The 20,103-nt window shown below is 36.3% G+C and overlaps 1 protein-coding gene across 2 annotated transcripts in view; it reads left to right on the top strand.

Moving 5' to 3' along the window:
• Positions 1-20,103, top strand: part of ARID4B (AT-rich interaction domain 4B) — an 89,181-nt gene that overhangs the window by 33,642 nt on the left and 35,436 nt on the right. For both annotated transcript variants that reach the window (XM_082277114.1, XM_082277113.1), the window contains exons 4-11: positions 1,500-1,565; positions 2,165-2,255; positions 6,350-6,429; positions 8,738-8,829; positions 11,304-11,442; positions 15,080-15,159; positions 16,459-16,532; positions 17,369-17,514. In XM_082277114.1, coding sequence (XP_082133240.1) covers positions 1,500-1,565; positions 2,165-2,255; positions 6,350-6,429; positions 8,738-8,829; positions 11,304-11,442; positions 15,080-15,159; positions 16,459-16,532; positions 17,369-17,514 — 768 coding nt within the window. The remainder of the gene's footprint in view (positions 1-1,499; positions 1,566-2,164; positions 2,256-6,349; positions 6,430-8,737; positions 8,830-11,303; positions 11,443-15,079; positions 15,160-16,458; positions 16,533-17,368; positions 17,515-20,103) is intronic.

Raw genomic sequence — 20,103 nt, 5'->3', positions numbered from 1 at the left:
CTAGTTCCTAGCCTGAATCCTTTGTCCGCCTCTTGGTTACACAGTATGCTTTTGTCTGTGTGGTGGACAGAAAGTACTTGCCCTCGGTAGGTGCAGGTCTAAAAAAGAACTTACTCTCACAACTGTATGTGTTGCTGTAGTTCTCACAGAAGATAGACAAGATGACTGTTTCATTAAGTAGCACCTGGAAGGCAGTGTAGCATTTTAGTACATTTGTCTTCTAATCAGTCAAGATAGATTGTCCTTAGTCCTGGTTGTTGGTGCTGTTCTTGGCAAAACTCCTTAAAATCTCCTCTCTGAGAAGGCTATTGTAGGAGAGTTGGTGTTAGAGAACACTGTGGTTCTGAAGGAAGTTTTGCTGTTGCTGTGTGCTACAGTGAAGCCCTCAACAGCAGTGAGAACGTGTTCTTGGGCACACTTGTGAAACAAGTCCTGAGATTTGATGTGGGATTGCTGTAGTTGAGAGTTACTGTTACACAGCTGGATCTCATGTTACATTCTTACTTGTTTCAAATACTCAGTAAAACATTATATACTTACATAAAAAGAGTATGTTTTGGTGAACATCAGAACATCATTTGTGTGTGTTAATAAATGTACATAGGTACATAAAATGTAATGACAGGATTTTCTCAGTTTCCTATAATTAAAAAACCAGAGTGAAAATAAAACTTCAGATGTAATTGATAGGAGGATCCTATGACTTTCAGTGTAACCAAGTTAATTGTGAATGAAATGAAAGGTGAACATCTATAGCATCTGGTACAGATAGCTTAATCATACATTTGAATTTCCAGACCAATTTTTTTTCTGAGGACACAGTGTGTAGATTAAAGACAACAGCCTTTGTATCTTTATGGGAATGACAGAGGGAAATACCTTGGAAATATTTACAGGATTTACTTACTCCAGTTTTGAAGGATTGAAGTTAGCTGTTTTTACATTTCCTTCCAATTAACTCTGTGTGTAGGCTAGACTGACATTAACTGAAAGCCTGTTTGAGTTGCTCATTTTGTTTAGTCGACAGCAGTGTCCTGTATTTGTGTGAGTCTTTCAACCATGAGGGGAAAAATGCACTTTTATCAGCAAAAGATAAAGGTGCTAAAACCGTTTGATTTCAAAGCATTGAAATATCAGTGTTTCTTTAAAGTTGTACTCAGACGTCTTGAAACTTTCTCCTTTCTTGCTGTGGTACTAGAGAAGTTCAAATCATTTAAGAGAACTGCAGAGATAATTTTGAGCCATTAGACAATTTTGTTATACTCATCTATCATTTCCTTTAGAGATAATGATTCTATTGTGAAGGATGAAAAATATTTTAGAAGTTTTGATAACTAGCCCCTCATGTTTCTAAAATATATGAGTAAAACAGCTTTCAGCAAGTGGAATGGTTATGGTGACTAATTGTAAAAGAGAGTAAGAGAAGGGCTGTTGATGTTTGCATGTGCTTATGCTGCTCAATTGTATCAAGTGATTGTCAGTTGAATTATGTTTTTTAGGTAACCTTTAGGCATGATTCTTCAACAGTGGAAGTCCAAGATGACCACATAAAGGGTCCCTTAAAGGTAATAAATCTGGTTTATATCTTGCTAATGCTTTGAAAAACTTTTTTTTTTTGCAATATTTGACATAAATGTGCATATACGGTATGGGATGAGAGTAGAAGGTTCAACTTATTACACAGGCTTGATGTGATCACAAAGCATAAAAGGTAATGCTGCAAAGTTAGAGAGAGTATACTCTTCATGTTAGCTTTTTTTCTTTGTGGTTAAAGGGGATGCAGCACAGGCTGGTGCAAGCTTCTTTGTTCTTTATGCCTTAAAGCTAAGAATTATGGCTGGTGCTGATTTTTAGTCACTGTTCCTTTGGAGAACTCAGCTGGAGGATTTGATGGGAAAGCTCTTATACAAGAGAATGACATCACTCAAATTGGTTCTTGTTCCCCACCTGCTGGCAGGAAATAATCTGCTCAGTTAGTTGGCTTATTTTAAAGGAATGAAAAAAGAAGTTTAAGGGATACAAGTATATTCAAGTGAAACTGGAAAAAACGTGTTATATTTAGCATGGAATAGGTTAGAAATTATCTCTGTTTGCTTGTACAAAAGTGTTGATTGCATTGCCTGTTTTAGAAACTCTCCAGTGCTAAGTGAGTTCTGTATTTTAGGTAGGAACTGTTGTGGAAGTGAAGAATCCAGATGGAACATATCAGGAAGCAGTTATCAACAAATTAACAGATGCAAGTTGGTATACTGTAGGTAAGAAAAATATTTATGTATTTGAATAAAACTCTTGACTTAAAAATATGCCTGTGACCCGGCCATGTTCTAAGCATGGTGAGAGAGATTTTTTGGAGGGAGATGCTTAGGTATTCAGAGTTTTTATGAAAAACCCTTAAAAATAAACTTCTTATATTAGGGTTTTATAAGAAGCTGTCCACCTTACAATGTGAAATTGGGACACCAAATAAAGACCTAGTGAATTTCTCTATAATTGGTGACTGCTCCTTAGGTATTTAATATACTCTTGTTAAATATTCTGAGGCAAAGTATGCTGTCACACATCCTTAAAAAAAAAGCAAGGAAGTGCTTTTAAAATGCAAGCTGCAACACCTGCTTTTCCCTACTCCCAGACTTAGCCCTTACAACAGCTGCTGTTAAAATACACATAGCTTGTTATAATGTGATATTTCAGATGTTAGATAATATATCCACATGCTCTATAGCAAATAGAGGGTGGGGATTTTAAAGATTTATATGCAGGAAGTGTATTGATTCTTGAGAAACTACATAACCCTCTCCTGGGTGGATATGGGAAGATGAAGACTAAGTCTTGAAAGGACTTTAGCAAGACTTAGTTCTTTTGAGATATGGTTTGTTGTTAATCAAGTGATGTTGAACAACTAGGGAAAGACTTTATTTTCCCTAGTTATAGTCCTTTCAGAAGGGAATAGAGCTCTAAATTTAGATAAGACCTTACAGATAAGTGTTGAAGAAAATATGTCTGTTTTTCTGTTGAAGAGGTAGAGTCTATTAGTAAAGGAGAGAGTCTGTTAGGATGGGGTGAAACATAAGGTACGAAGACAAGAATTAACATTACAGATAGTGTTTTGATAATAAATACAGAAGTGGATCAGATATGGGAGCTTTTAAGAAGCAAATTGTATAGCTGGTGTTAGAACTGTGGTGTATGTGTTTATGTTTCTGAGAAAGTGTGATGTTAGCAGGTCAGCAAGAAGAATAAGATAGGAATCCATGCAGATTAAATTTTGAAGGTAGATGTCAGGGAGTTGCAGTCAAAGTAGATATCTGTAAAAAATCAGGAACTTGGGAAATAGGAAGAAGTATGGGTTTCACTCTATGCTCTTGTATTTTGTAGATAAAAGCAGACAAAAGCATGTTGACCTTGCAGAATTGGTAAAAGCAGCACAGCTGCTGGCAGTGTAGCACACTTTGATAGAGAATTGACTCTAGCTGTGGATGATTAGAATAATCTTTGTCAGGAGGGTGAGTGGAATGAGAGGGAAATTTTCTTCACTGACAGTGATTGCTTTGGCGGATCTGAGTGAAAGCCTTAGTGTAAGATATAGTTGCTGTTTACCAGATTCCAGAATTGGCACACAACAAGCAGCTACTTAATGTTGTCCTAGCACTTGCTGAGAAACATCTAATTATTTGCACTTTTAATGATTTTGTGAATAAAATTGCTATGATTTGGTTAAAAACTTTGTGAAGGCACAGATCGATCTAAAGTAGTACCTTTCCAGAAGTTACTTAAGACCAGATATGCCATTGCAGCAGTGTCTGAAGAGGGATAACCCTTTGAGGGCTGCTTTAGACCTCTTTTAACACTGAAGTATGGGCAAAGTTGCTTTGAGCATCCCTGTGTGTCTTGTATTCATAAGGTGTTGTCTGAATTGAAATTGTACATCAATTTGCTTACATGTTTGGGGTTTTTTTGGTGCTACTGCTTTCCTATCAAAGAACAACAAGAACTAAATTAAATTTTTATAAAAATCCAACTGTTACAGTCTTTTAAAACTAGTATAGCACTGTGTATATATATATATATGCATAAAATTTGTAAATATAATAGGCATACATACATAGAGATATATATATATATACACACATACGCATACATACATATATACATAAGTGTTTAGTTTTGCCTGCCATGTAAAAATTCCTCAAAGAGCTCAAGGTACTTCAGTCCTGGTAACTAGATACTGTTTTGTCATTCATATAAATGTCTCTTAAAGTCTGTGTTTACTATGAAGGGGGGAAGAAAATTGCAGGATTATTTGCTTTACTAAAAATGCAGAATTATGCATGTTCAAAAGTAGTCTTACCCTCTTCTGCACTTTTTTGTCATTACATTGCTTTTTCATAGTATTCAAAGTGGTTTTAGTTGCATTAAGTTGTCTCTTTTCTTCCCCATGTTCCAGCTTTTTTCTTGCTGTTTCAGAATGTGTGGTTTTAAATACATTACACTACTGTATGCCTGCTCAGTAGATTGTTTTCAGGATGTTCCAATAGATCAGAATGTCATACTCATTAAGCCATATGTGCTCTGCTGGCTGCATAAGTCTTTCAGGGAGGTCAAGCTTTTCTTCTGAATGTATTCGTGTTACGGAACAAGATTAAGATTCCCTCTTGCAGGGAAGAGGCTGCAAGCAGATTACCACATAGGACATACTATGTGGCTACCTACCTAGCTCTGAATAGGTTTACCTCTGCTGTAGCCAGCTTATCTCCTGAAGTGGATAGATTTTTTTAATCTTTCTTTATGTAAGGAGACTGTTATGTTAATTAATAAAACTGGATTAGGAGCCTGCTGACTTCACTTACCAAAGAGGGGCTTAATTATGTGTTGACCATTTGAGATGCAGTTCCAAATCTACGTGGTTTGTGTGCAGTTCTTGCCATTGATACTTTCCAACAAATTTTGAAGTGACAGATGTGCATCTCTCAGTGATACTTTATCACAGTTGAACAGTGTTCAACAATTACTGTAGTCTGTAATACAAGATGGGGAATTGTAGTTAGAGGGGAAAATTCCTTCATCAACAGTATTCAGTTTTATGTATTGATGAAAAATTCTCAGAGCTAGATAAAAGGTTCTTTAATATCAAGTAAATACTGGTCAAGAATTTTGATGTACCTTGTTGCTTTTCGTATATTTTTATTTAAATTAGTAAATATTGAAGAGTAGAGCACCCTCCATCTCAAAGAAGGAAATGGCTAAAATTGATCTCTCTAATCTTGCTGGTCAACAGCCATTCTCCTAGCACTGTTGTTTTGATCTGTTGATGGACAGAGGAGGATGTTTAAATGAAGGTGAAAGAGACATGTTAAGTTGCTGAAACTTCTATTTTTTTAATGTAATATTTTAATGTTATCTTGGGGTTACTTCTCCACCCACAAAAGTCTTCAAGATCACCGGTGTGTTGGGAGCAAGAATATAATTATTATCACTGCTCAAGAGGGGAGAAGAGATCAATTCTTGTCTCACTGAACAGCGCAAGCAAAGCCTAAGAGTCAAAATTTGTCACCAGGTTTTCATCTGCTAAGTACCTGCAGAAGACTTGACGAGAGGTTACTTTTTGTATGACCAGTTTATCAGGTTCTGAAGACCCCACCTTAAATGTATGCAGTGCATTTCAGGATTCTAAGGGACAGTGTATGTAGCTGAACGGACTGTATTATGAACTTGTTTCCAGTTGACCTAGTGATAGCAGAGATAGCAAAAAGTCTAGAAACTGGGAGCTCCACAGTTCTGTAATGTACAGCTGGTTTTGGTGATTGTCAGCATTTTGGCTATTGTCATCTTCCTTAGGCTGATATCACTGTTGTTTTGTAGCGTAGTTGCATGAAATCAGTAGAGAAGGACATTGAATTTCCATACAACATTAAATTGCAACTTTTTTCTATAAATACCCATTTATATTTCTCCATGGTAAGCAGAGCTTCCACTTGAGTATCATAGGAGTTCTGGTTGTGTAATTAAGTTCTTTAAAAACTGTAAATGTTAGAAGAGTAGTTTTTGAATTCTAGTGTGTTGAATTTAATTTTGTGTCCCAGTCCATGAGCTGTCTGCTTGACTACTGATTACTCAAGATTCCTTTTAAGGTATGCAAGTGTGAAGTAGCTATGGTGAGAGAGCAGCTTATGTATTTGGTCAATCTGTGAAGTGCTTTCCTGGATCTGCAGTGTTACTTGGGCAAAGGTTTGTCCTAGGAGTTGACTACAGAAATATATATCCCATTCTTTCTGACATATGAATGAATTGCTTATTAATATCCTGAGTTAAAAAGAAATGTTTTCTTTCCTCACTTCTTATCTGGTGACAGTATTTGATGATGGTGATGAGAAGACTCTGAGACGCTCTTCCTTGTGTTTAAAAGGAGAAAGACATTTTGCTGAAAGTGAGGTAATTGAAGGGTTTTTATATTACAACTTTTTATTTAGAAAAATTTAAAAGTGATACTTTTATTACCTCCGTTTTTAGTACATTATGTGTATCCATGCTACTAAAAATTTGGGTTATGCAAAGTATGGTCCACAGGGTCTGCTTATTCTTTTTTAAAATCAAGAAATACACTTAGATTTCACCAAACTGTAAGTTAAGAAACAAAATCAGGATTTAATCTTTTTCATTTTTATATTATTGATAATTCATAGATTGTAGATCACACATAAAACCTGCAATCACACAACTACTTCACATTGTATAAAAAAATTATTTGTACGTATTTGTCAGGAAAAAAACCACAACATAACTATAACATAAAAAACTAATGTACATGTTCCCACATAAATAAGTTCTGCTGCATTTTGATGGTCAAATCTGATTTGTAATAGTTGATGAAAGATAAATGCTTTTCTTTTAAAAGACCAGTAGTAAGTTGCTGTTACTTGTTTATTTGACAACAGCTACCAGTATTTTGAAGCTGGCTCATGTCTTAGAGGTGACTTGCACATTAAAGTACGCAAACATTTGTAGCACATTTCAAATTGGAATTTCAGAATGAGGGTTATTCCTTCATATTATGTAAGACAGTCTGGACAGACGGGCAGATTTATGTAAACATGTTTGTTTTTTGGACAGCTACTGAGGATGGGTTTTTTTGCTCTACATAAGTATGCTGTTATTGTTGTAGTCAGCTGAGTCTGTTGTTTGCGTACTGCATTCTTGTGAAGATTTGGATATCTTCTAGAATCCTAAATCAGGATTAAACGCATGTAAAGGTGGGAGACTAATTAGATGCCTAAATCTAGATTCAGATAGAAATGATATTATTTTAAAGATTGTGGTGTTCCTTCAGTTAGTTCTTTGTTACTAATGGTCAGCACAACTGAAGGTTATATTTCTTCTGTTCCATAAATACTATTTTAATATGGTTTCAGCAGTATTACCTTAGACTACATGGGTTGAAAATTTTGGTCTACATCTATTGCTTTGTGACCTGTTTGGCTGAGTGGGAATAATTTGGATTATTTTGTCAGATTCAAGGAAACCGTACATTCAGATGACTGCTACTTCTTATTTTATCATCTTTTTTATCATCTAAGCTTTTGATGTTTTGCCAGAAGTCACTGATTTGCAATTCACTGTCACCAGCTCTGAATGAAACATGTTGTACTTTTCTAATAATTACCTTGTGATTGCACACCTACTCAGCAGGGAAAATTGAGTCTCAAATTTCATTTGTAATTAGGCCAGTGCCCCACAGTAGTCTTGTTCGGATACTGCTTCCCAAGTGTGTGATGTAGAATCTTTTAGGATGTCCACCACACTTGGAAGTAGTCGTACATTTATTTTTAGATTCTAAAAAACCAGTTTTATTGTCCCTAAATCAGTTCTCTCTGAGACAGAATACTTTTGAGATTCTTGTCAGTGTTACACATTGAAAAATTCATACATGGCAAAGAAGTTCAAATCAGAGGACTATATTTAATTTGGAAGGCTTTCTGCCTTCTTTCAAAGAGAAATAATAAGTGGCTGTACAAAAAATTCTTGTGTACCAGGAGCCATTGAATCTGGAATGGTTATCATTTAAACAGTTAACAGCAGGCTTAAGGAAAGAAGATTCTTCATGTCCATGAATTCCTTCTGTTGGAGCATTCTCCCTGAAGAGGGAAAGTTCTTTCTCTCCCTCTTGTTTTGATGCTGATAAAGCATCAGTTAGCACCCTCCCAATTATCAGTATAGCAGCCTCTTTAAAATTGTTTTAGAATCTCTCTCACATACCAAAGTATGAATTACTAACAAAAAATACAGTTGTCATGTTTGCTGCTATTGAGTGATCTTGCAGTTTCATTTCAAAGGGCACCTTTGTTCATTTTTAAGTAGATGGTTCAGTATTTAGTCTAATGATAGGATAGGCAGAAAATTAATCTGGTAGAGATGGAAGATCCCAGGTGAGCAGAATAGCTGATACTTACTTACTTCTCTGTGTCTTAACGGTCCAAAGGCAGGACTTCTGGGAAGAATTGTCTGTGTATGTTGGACAAAAGCTAATTATTCAGAGGTGCAGAGGAAGTGTTGAAAAAAACTGCAAAACAAAACTTATTTCTTTTTAAAATTCTAAGCATGACATGTATGATGTACTTCTGTATTTCTTTTGTAATGAGAAAGTCTCTATTGACAAAAATTACTTCAGTGAAGCAGGTGGTTTGGAGTAACTTATGCCAGGTTTTTCTTATGTATACGTGTATGTATTTTTTCATTTCAACAGACATTAGATCAGCTTCCACTCACCAATCCTGAACACTTTGGGACTCCTGTTATTGGAAAGAAAACAAACAGGGGAAGGAGATCCAATCATATGTAAGCTAAATATTTTGATATCTGTGCTGTGTGTATGCAATTCTGAAGCTTTCAGTGTGTGTCAAGTTTTATTATTTGTATGTTCGGCTTCTCTTATTAAAAGAAATGGAGGCTGGATGGAAAGTATGGTTTAGCACTCAGTTTGAAAGTCAGATTCATGTGTATTATTGTGTGCAAGCATTTCAAGTTTTCATGTAATCAATATTTAAAATAGTACCAGGTATAGGCAAGAGCTTTTTCTTGGTTTCATTAAGTAAAAAAAAAAAAAGGTGTCATCCCAAATGGAAATGTGATGTTAAGTTATATTGAGAAACATCTCTGTAGTGTTGCAAATGTATTGGACTTGAGCTAAAATCATTGCAATGCAGTTTCTTTGTCCAGCTGATACGAAGTCTTTGTGGAAGGTCCCAGAATCTTCCTACAGACCTTTGGTTTCTCAGTACAGGGTCTCTGAAGGGCTTTTAGAAATAGGTGTACAGTATAACAGAATTACAGAATGCATCAGGTTGGGAAGGACCATGGGGGACATCTGACCCAAGCTCCCTGCTCGAGCAGGGTCATCCCAGAGCACATGGCACAGGATTGTATCCAGGTGGTTCTTGAATATCTCCAGTGAGGGAGACTCCACAACCTCTTTGGACAATCTGTTCCAGTGCTTGGTCACCTGCGCAGTGAAGAAGTTCTTCCTCATATCCAGGTGGAACTTCCTGTACAACAGTTTCTTCCCACTGCTTCCAGTATAGTTTGCAACAAACTTACTGATACAAAAACAAAGTTCAGGATTTCCTAGGTGCCAAAATTCTTGGTAGCTGTGGCCTTGATAAACGAGTGTTAAGTTATCCAGTGCCTATGCTTTGTTGTTTGTGGGTGGGTTGTGAGGTTTTTGTGTGTTTGTGGGGGGGTTTATGTGCAGTTCTTTGCTTGTTTGCTTAAAATTTTTAGGTGTAGTGGTTTTCATGCTTGGGTTATCTTTTTGTGCTTTTTGGTAGCTTGAAATAAATGTTGCCCTGTATATGTAGAGGTGCTATAAATTTACTCAGAAAATTGTTGAGTTACTGATTTGTGAGGAAGTGAAAGAAAAAGCTGAAAAAACCTGGCATTACCACAAAGAATGTGATTGTAGCATCTTTGGTGTCTCTGACTGGGTTGTACAGGACATTATTATGTCAGAAGCAACACACTTAACTTTATCTTATGATTAATACTGAGTTAACTGAGTTAAAAGGCAGTTATGCCAGTATCTGTGCAATTTGAGTTAGGAAGTAGTATCTCCAAAGTAAATTTTGGCTTTCTCTTTAGTCTTTGACTTTTTTCTTTTCCTACAAGAGATTCTTGAGCCCCAGAAAGCAGTCTGAAAGACTTTCATATATTTTAAAAGAACCATTACTTTTAAAAAAAAAGAATATTGAAGGAAAAAGAAATAAACCAAAACAATGCTAAACCAAAACAATTATCATCACTGGAAATAACATAAAATTAAGGTGGGGAGAAGAAAATTCTCCTTAGACTGTACATCTGTTGCCTTCTGTTACACAAATGGTAACTGTGAGATTTTTGTTAATACTGAATTTTGTACTCAAAAGCAGTTATGTGACAAATGGAAGATAGCTTTTAAAATAATGGTGGTTGTGCTCATTAAAGGTGCTGTGTATTTTCTGAGAATTAACCTTTGAAGTGAATATTAAAAAAAAGATGCATAGAGAGCATCGGAAGTGATTTTTTTGTTTGTTTGTTAATCAGTTGCAAGTAATTGTAATTGGAGTAGTGTTGTACATTTAGACTCCTCAAATGGCTAAAACCAGGTGCAACTTTGTATTTGAACAGTAAAGACAATGGACAGAAGCTTTTTAAACGAAAATGTATTTACACCTTGGTCCCATCTACTTACATTCCAAGACTTCATTCAATGTGAAATTGAAACAGCCATAGAAATGCTTCACTGCACATCTTCAAAGAACTGTTTAAGGATAAATAGACTTACTCTTTGTTATTCATCTTTGTATCTGATGTTTCTTCTTCAAAGATTTGTCCTTTCTCAAAAAAGCTTTCCATTCTGTGTGGTTGTTAAAGTAAAAGCTTAGAGAGATTAAGAGGAAAAACCAAAACAGTTTAGCTTAACATTGGTCCAAAACTACAACTGCAACAGTATTTTTGAACAGCATTTCTGTACGGCAGAATGGTTTCACTTTGAATGCACCCTGACAGTACATTTCTCTTCTTCCATATGGATGCATGGTGGTGTTTTGTATGGGTTTTGCATGTACTACTAGTAAATGTGCATTTCTGAGTTTGTAATGTTTGAATTGTTACTATAATATAATTATAAGTACTTTATTCATTTTCATGCCAAAACACCCAACAGGCAATTCAAGTCACTGTTATTTATGCCTCTTTGACAATTAGCTTTGGATCTCTTGTAATTATAATAAGCAAGTTTTGAATAGTTGAGTTTTAAGTCTCTTTCTGTTGTTTAGTCCCGAAGAAGAATCTTCATCCTCTTCCAGCGATGAGGATGAAGATGATAGGAAACAAAGTGATGAGTTATTAGGAAAAGTTGTGTGCGTGGACTGCTTCAGTGTGGATAAGAAGAAAGCTCTGTGGTTTCCAGCCTTGGTAAGAGTTTCATCTTTATTATAACTGAGCACAGTTTCATCTTTATTAAAATTTTGTCATTTTCCAGGCACCAAAGAAGGGTGTGGGTTTCATTTTGTCATTTTTTATTAGAACTTAGTATGTTTTTTTGAATTGGACTTTACCATAATAGTCAAAGGAATATCTAGATGTGTTTGTTTAAAAAAAGGAATTGCTAACATGGCCTTAGTTTTTCCAAACAGCCAGAGCTTGTTGACCTAATTCTAGCTCAGCAGTGCGTTCAGTACTTTTGGACTAAAATTTCAGGGCTTTTTTTTTCTAGGCTATTGCATGTCAATTTTCCAAAGTACTGAGTTTTATCAAGGAAGGAAATATAAAGTAAAAAGAGAGGGAAAGTTTAGTGATTACATAGACATGATTTTTCAACATTCAATATAAACACATTTAATAATGAAATCAAATGTTTCTTTCTTGATCACTACAGTACGTAGTGGAAAATGGCCAATAAATTTACTTTAAAATTACGTTGTAGCCTTTCAGTACCAGTATTTTTTCTCTTCCTTTATTCTGGCTTAAAGACACCTTTTAAGAAATAAACTTCTAAAAAAATATCACAGCTAGTCAGTCTAGTGATTGCATGTAGACTCACTGATTGATGTTTTTGGAAATTAATGTGCCAGTACCATGCTTTTTAATTTTATTTTTAATTGTAAATATTTGACTGATTCCTCCCTGACAATGAAAGCTTAACATGTTTATCCAATTTCAGGGAGACTTGTGCTCCGCTTTTGAAAAGATACCATACAGTAACATTTAACTCTTCTTAGTGTGTGCAGTAGCTCTCAATTGCAGCTTTCTGCTTGTAACCTGCTGTGTCTTGTAGTGTAGCCCAGCAGCTTTCCAGCAGGAATTCTTTTGGAGAAGTTGGTGGAAGAGAAGAAGTCACTGAAATCTTTTTTACAAGGGAGAGGGCAGAATGTACAGCAAGGAGATACCATGTTTACAGCAGATAGCTTTAAGTGAAGTTTTCAATGATAAACCAGAAAAATGGAGATGTTTCTTTGCTGAAAGGTGTCATCAAGATGATGCAGTATCACCTGCCTCTCTGTTCACTCAGAGAAGTGGTCAGTGAAACTGGCTTGAAAGGTTTTGTGTCACACTGTTGGGTTTGCCTTTCTGGTCATGCCCATGACAGGTACCAGTTTCCATGGCGTACTCTCTGAGAATTGTTGCTTCTGCTCCAAAGATGTACTAAAGATACACAATTATTTCTCTGGCTTTCTTTGGAAGACTGGAAGCTTGTTCTTCGTGGAAAGCTTCCTGCAACAAATGAAAAGCAGGGGGATAAAGTTTGAGGGTGAAGCTTAACTCTGAAGTAGCTTATCCTAGCTTAACTCTTACTTTAGTAATCAGGTTTATAGCTCTGCAAATAAACATCATATTGTATTTAACCAGAAAAGCTGTGCCAAAGAATAGAATGTATGCCCCAAATAGCTGCCTTGTTTGGTTTGGTTTGGTTTTCTTTGTTATAATTCCCTCCCCAGTAACAATGCCTCTTGGCTTTTTTACCTTGTAAGCAGGTAACCTCTGCTGCATCAACGAAGTAATCTTATCTTATTACTGATGAATTTTGCATAAACTTTGTATTATGGTAATTGTAATTACATGAATAATGAAATGAAAATTCAGGTTTAATATGCTGAAGAATGTGTATCTCAGCATTATTTCTTATTAATGATACTTGCACAGATACTTTGTGTATAAGCACAGAGGACATTGCACAAGTTTATTATGTGAAAACAAGTTCAGGGATTAGTGTAAACCTTTACAGCAAGTAACAATTAAGATTAGTAGTGGAAACTGAGTACTTTAGATATCAGGCCTCTAACCAGATAGATTATCACTTACAAATTTGAAACTGTAGAGGTCTAAATTTGGTAAAAATTGTTCTGAGGACTCAGTGATTGACTACATTGTTTTAATCCGGCATACCTGTTTGGGTTGGTGGGGTTTTGTTTGTTTGTTCACTTGTTTTTATTAGTTCTGTGGGGAGGGGGTGAGTACAGTGACTAATTGGAATTGTAAAAGGACCTGACAGTTGCTGCTTATGTCAAAGAGTGTGATTTAGTAAGCCTTATAGCATTGCTTAGTTTTAATGTGTAGTTAAAGGCTTTTGAAAGGTGCAGTGACGAAATCTGCCTGCAGCATTTTCAGAAAATTGAGTTTACACAGGATCATCTCTTTCATCCTTCTATGACTCCAATGAAGTTTGTTTTGCAAGGAAATTGAGAAAACTTGATTCAGGCAAAATTGAGGTGATGTTGCTTGATGTAAAGGCACTAGATGAGGTTGTGGTAGGATGTTTTCCAAGCTCTGAATGGATTTTTGACTACTAAGATCTTGATGCTTCTAGAAAACCAGCAGCTAAAGCCTGTAGGGCCTTTCTCCATCTTTAAAGAGCTAGGAGTTTGCACTTGTCAGTTTAAAATAGAGGATGATAATCATTGTCTTTTGCCTTGACATTGCAAAATACATCTCAAGTTGAATTTCAGTTTAAAAGTTGTAGTTTTCTGAAGTAATTTCACTGTAGACTGTAGAATGCACTGCATTTCGAACTTGGTCTGTTAAATTTTGTTTCTCTTGAGTAACACATTTAGCCTGTGCTTTGTGATACGTAACTCTATTTCCAAATCTCTTGGAGCTTTTGACTTTAGCTCCTAAAATGCTGCATGACTGGTGACCTATGCAAGGAGGAAAAAACCCAACTTTTGCCACACAGTATGTTTGTATTTGGTGGAAAATCAGGACTTAAGGCAACAGTTGGTATGAGAGAGAAGAGGTATTTACCTGTGCTAACTTACAGCTACAGTCATCTGCTGCTCTTTGAGGTTTTATAGCAGCCAGAACTTAACTAACTTTCAGGGAACTATACTCATTATGAGACAAGAGATGAGTGATAGAGAGGGGTTCCTTTTCTGTTTTATATCTCTGCCAATTATGTATATAAAAATAAAATTTTAAAAATTAAATTCTTGAAGCTTTTTGATTTGTGACTTGTATACTGGTTTAACAAAACTTAAATAGCTTTTAAAATTGCAACAAATAATTCTTATGTTGTCTCGACTTGATTCTTACGTTGGCTCGACTTGATTAGTCTATTTCTTGACTATCATAACACTTGTACTTGAGGTGCTCTTCTCTCCAAGGGAGATTACTTGTAAGTCTTCCCTTATAAAATTTCATAAATCCTGTTAGCTTTTGGTTTTGACACTGTGTGTGATTACATCCTTGCCATTTCCAGAAGTTTTGAGAAGTAGTGTCTAGCTCAGGTGGCAGCACTTGCTGGAATTTCTGTCCTTTTGGGATGAGGAGTGGAATAAGCTGTAGAGGCATGACGGATACTTATTTTTTGTCAGAATGCTATTCTTATGTTTCTGGCAGCAGCCGTCAGTTTCCCTCTAGGAGTGAGCATGATCTCATGCATTCAGTAATTTCAGGAGGTCATCATTCCTGTGTTTTGAGGGATCTCACTTGCTCTCATCTCAGTGTTGCCAACGAGAAATGAGCACAAAAGCTTTTAGAGAGGCACTGGTATTTACTATTACTCTCTTGTTTTAGCTTTTTCTCTCTAAACTTTGCAATTGTAATATCTTTGCAGGTGGTTTGTCCAGATTGTAGTGATGATATTGCGGTGAAAAAAGACAATATTCTTGTTCGCTCATTCAAGGATGGCAAATTGTGAGTAGGAATGTAGAGGTTGATAATTGAATGAAATTTATGAAAGTGAAAGGTAGTATGAGATGTGTTGGGTAGAGTATTAATAACATCAGTAAGTTCCTGCCAAGATTTTTCTAATGTTTAAAAAACTGTTAACAGCCTCATTGTGATGAAATTAGTCTTGAACTTTGTCATTATTAATAATGGCATGCATAAATCTCTGTCTTGGTTTTAATTTCACTGTTAAAATTGTGGCAAACACAGCGGTATTACGTGACTTCAAGAGTGGCCAGAAGCTCTTTCCTGCTGTGGCTGGAATAGAGCACTACTTTTCAGGGATGTGGCTGTAAGCTTGTCCAGCTTCAGAAGGGTCGGTGGGGATGTGTGCAAGCCTGCACATAACACCACATGCACACAGAGAAATCCTCTTTCTCGTTTGAAGGTACTGAGGCATATGTTTATCTCAGTCTAGACTGCAACTGCATCTTATTGTGCTCCTTGCAAAGAGCTGTAATGCTACTCAAAGTAGGAAAAAGCATAGAGAAACAGAGAAAACCAGACTGTCTGGTATTTGCAACAAAACTTTGTGTTCTTAAACTCACAACAATAGAGTTCTTTTTCTAGGTTTTAGTTTCTATTTTAAAAGTTGCAGATATTGTGCTTGGTTCAGTTAAACAGAATGTTTTGCAGAAAGGATGTGGGAATATTTAACAGTTTTGTTGTGGTTTAATTACTCACTAAGTCTAGGCTATTGCTTTACCATTTGATAGTCTTTCAGGCATCAGTGCACATCGCTGAAGGAACACACATAAGATGTGTGCGCACAAGCACATACCCACCTCCAATCCTCCAGAGCTGCAGTTCAGATTTGCTTCCTTGATTATAGACACAGTAGAAATCAGAAAGTGCTTTGTTCTTTCAATTTGGAAGTCTTTAATTTCATATTGACACTAATTTACACTAATACTCATTTATGTTTTAAGTGAGGTAGGGTTCTAAAGTAATGTTAAATTAATGTAAGGGCTTAAAGTATTACATATATGGGAGATTCCAGAAACTACCTGCTTGTGGAAGTAGCATGCTGTCTTTAGTATGCAGTGAATGCATATAGTCTAACCAATGCAATGTAAAAATTTTGTTTTTAATCCATTGACTAATACTGTACCAGACTTAACACTATAGAGTTTTCAGGATACATTTCATATGCTTCTTATGTGTGTCTAGTAAGTGTGTTATAATCTTAGTGGTAGCTTTGCATTGTACTGTTAGTTTACCTTTAATATATTTTAATTTTTTTTTAACACTTTCTAAATTATTTAGTGTTTCTGTGCCACGAAAAGATGTCCGGGAAATCAGTGAAACTTCACCAAAGCCTGACGCTTTGTTAAAACAAGGTAAAAATAACTTCCTGTGAGAAACGCTTGTATGTATTTGCTTAGTTACATGAATTGGACTAAATCTGTGGCAGATTGATTCATGTCTTAAAGATGCTAAAACATAAGATCTTTTCTTACAGAATTATAAATTAAAGGAGAAAGTCTAAGAAAAGTTAGAGGAACTTTTTTTTAAACAAATAAAACCTAACTAAATGAAACCCCCTGAAACAACACCCCACCTTCTCTGCACTGACTTTAAGAGTAGACATGCCAAACAAAAGATGCACACATTGGTTTTGTACATTATTTTAATATTTTTCCTTTTGCTTTAGAACTTTTAAGAATTATTCTCATAATAGTGCCCTGGTAGTTGTAGGCAAGTTGCCTTTATGAACTTTGAAAATCTGAAATTGTGGGTGCATTTGAAAGTTTAAGCTTCTGTGATGAAAATCTTAGAACTAGCTTGTGATTATTGCTTCCCCCTTGCTCTCCTTTTTTGATATATGTAAACTGCAGTGTAAACCTGTTGGATACGGGTTTTCTCAATTAAATTTTGATATATGCTCTATGCACAAGATCCTTGTTTGTGTTTGTAGACACTAACATGGTAAAAATAGTAGTAATAGCTCTGGGTGGCTTGCTGTGCAGAGAACATCAGGCCAGTTTCACTGGATAAGACAAATAAGGATGGACAACATGGAGTGGTTGTTGAGGTTCTTTGAATTTGGGGTGGAATTGTTAATTAGCAGTCTTTCCTTCTCTTCCCCATCACCCCTGATTACTGTTTTTTTAATTGAAATATCTGTGCAAACTGATACTTCCTGCAGTGCTAACAAAGGCTGGTTCTTTTACAGCTTTTGACCAAGCACTTGAATTCCGTAAAAACAGAACTGTTCCTAGTAACTGGAAAACAGAATTGAAAGAAGACAGCTCCAGCAGTGAAGCTGAAGAAGAGGAAGAGGATGAAAAAGAAAAAGAGGATAACAGCAGTGAGGAAGAGGCAAGTGAAGTTTAGTAAAGGGCACAGATACACAGCTGATAAAATTTAGGAGGGCCGTGTATATTTAAGTGGGCCTTTTTAACATTAGGGAACATTTAACATGTTAACGTAGGCAACACTGTTAACATAGGCATTATTGAGTAACTCTCTCTTTTCCTGGTCTGCTGAAGAATTGCTTCCCCACAAGCTGTCTCTCTAGCTACCCTGCTGTAAAGAAGCAAAAGAACTTTCAATCAAGGTGTTAGTCCATGCACTCCACTTCCACTTTTCTTCTCTTTTGTGTTCTGCAAATATGGAGTCCCCGCCTCATGCTTGGTTTTCTAATTATCCATTCTTTCCTCCCAGCCTCCTGTCTAGAAAAAAAATGAAGACGAGAAAAGAAGACAATTATTGGAAAGATTTCATTTCACAGTTGGCTAAGAGGCTGAAAGAGAGGCTTTTGAATCTTTTACTTCTCTGTACCTTCCTGTGGTACTCTAAATCTGTATCTGCCCATAATCACTTTTTCTCTCACCAGAGTTTGAGAGCTGTTCTCTTAATTTGCTACGCAAGTGCCAGTAATGCAGCAGACTTTAATTTCCGATTAGTTACGGGTATTGTAAAGAAGAGACTGAACTGATTTGGGTCTTCAATGGTTGTTAGGGTCCTTCTCTCAATGCATCCTCCCTGGATACTGTGCCTCTGGCATACCAGAAGATAGTGTTTGATCTTTCAGTTATTCGTTCCTTTAAAATGTGCTGGGAAACTGTAAAAGTGTGAAGTTATGACTTTGCCACCTCTCCATGATCATCATTTCTTTCTGCCTCCTCTTTAAGCTCTCAGAAGATTATCCAGCTCTGATCAAAAGTTTGCAAGGGGCTGTGCTCTGCTTAGTATTTTGAGAAGCAAGGAATAGTTCCTTGGGCTCAATACCATTTCTGAACTTTCACAGCAGGTTCATGTCCAGCTATGAACATGATGCACGTAGATAGGCTTTTATCTATGCAGAATGACACATGATGTTTGTATAGTGATCATTCCCGCACTACTTTTAGGTGAAAAATACAGAGCCTTCAGCTACAGCATTTGTAAACATTTGGCCTTGTACCTTTTGAACACCTTCTCTTGAGCTCCTCTTAGTTGCATGTGATTGTTTGAGCTAGTCTTTCCATGTGCTAGACATAAAGATTTTATCTCAGACAAATATTGTGGAATTTACTGTATCATCTCTTACGATAATATCTTTTCCAGTAAACAGTGATTTCAGTCACTTGTTGAACTAGGAAGTTTCTAAAACAGAGGAAAAATACTTTTTCTTTTTTTTCCCCCCCCCCTTTTCCTTTCTCTTCTTCTCTGCCCTTGGTGGTCAGTGGCATGTGTGTCTTCTCTCTACCTATATTTGAGCAGTTTCTACAGCTTCTTCTCTTGTTTTTGTTATTTTGTGCCTGTAACCTCCTGGTTATCAAGCAGCATCTCTTCTCAAACAGGACTTGTGGGCCTCCTCTTGGGGCTTTGTCATCCACCTGCAGGTTGTTCTACTGCTTCCCAGGACATGAAAAGTTTTCACTGGTGGCACTCAGGCCATCCATGTGGTCCTACTACCCATAAACCAGAACGAAAACCAGAAAAGCCAAGCTCTTACAAATGTCACCACGGGCTTCAAAAATAGATGTTTATCCTATATATTTGTTCACACCCAAGTTCCCGATTTTGTAGATACATAGATGCTCTTCTATATCTCATATCTATATACATGCTTCCATCCTATATGGATAGATGACATACAAATCCTCTGTACTTACTTCTAAGAAGAGTAGTTGCCTTTTTTTTTCTCCTAATGGAAGAGACTGAAAAAAGAGACTGGCCTTCCTTTACAAAATCCGATGGTAGGTAAAAGGCTTGTCAAAGACCCTCTCTTCCAGTGCTGTGCTATAATACTGTGTGAATTTTTTGTTGCAAGAAGCATGTTGTTGTTTTCCTGGATGTCATTATCCTATGTAGAAGCTACTTTATTTTACCTTGTAGCATAGATAGATACATTAGAGACACCAGAGTGACCAGCTAGCGCTCTGGTTGTCTAACTTGAAAGTAAGCAAATATGACAGTGTGACATGCCTGCTTCATACCGTTATCTAGGAAACCTTCTTGTCTAACTTGATTAAGATCTATTCTGTATATGTTTGAAGATTATTATTAGTAGTAGTATAGTATAATATATATGGACTCTGTAGAGATTCTGAGAAAGTGTAAATGCTTTTCAGAGGCATGCAGGGTCTTAAGCTTTTCCCGTTAGCGCACTTTCTTAGAAAGTTCCTTTGTTCTGTATTGGAAAAATTAATAAGGAGTATTCATTCACTTGCCATTCTGGCACCTCTGTGTATTATCACATTAGAGACAAAGGAGTACTCTTCAGGCATTGGACTGTATAGTGGGAAAGGAGTGTTTTATTCAGCCTCTTCATCACCTTTGCCTTGTTTCCCCCAGTATTTAAAAGGAATACATTCCTTCTTCAAAACTTTATTGAGTTTCCTGAAGGTTTTGTTCAGTGGCACCCCTCACCCCTCCCCTAAATGCTCTGTGGAACTAATGTCTTATGGCAAGTTTTTTCTT

The sequence above is a fragment of the Coloeus monedula genome (assembly GCF_965178545.1).
Source record: "Coloeus monedula genome assembly, chromosome: 2".
NCBI classification, from domain to species: Eukaryota; Metazoa; Chordata; class Aves; order Passeriformes; family Corvidae; genus Coloeus; species Coloeus monedula.
Note: the sequence above shows the minus strand (reverse complement) of the source record. Positions and strands in the feature narration are given on the sequence as shown.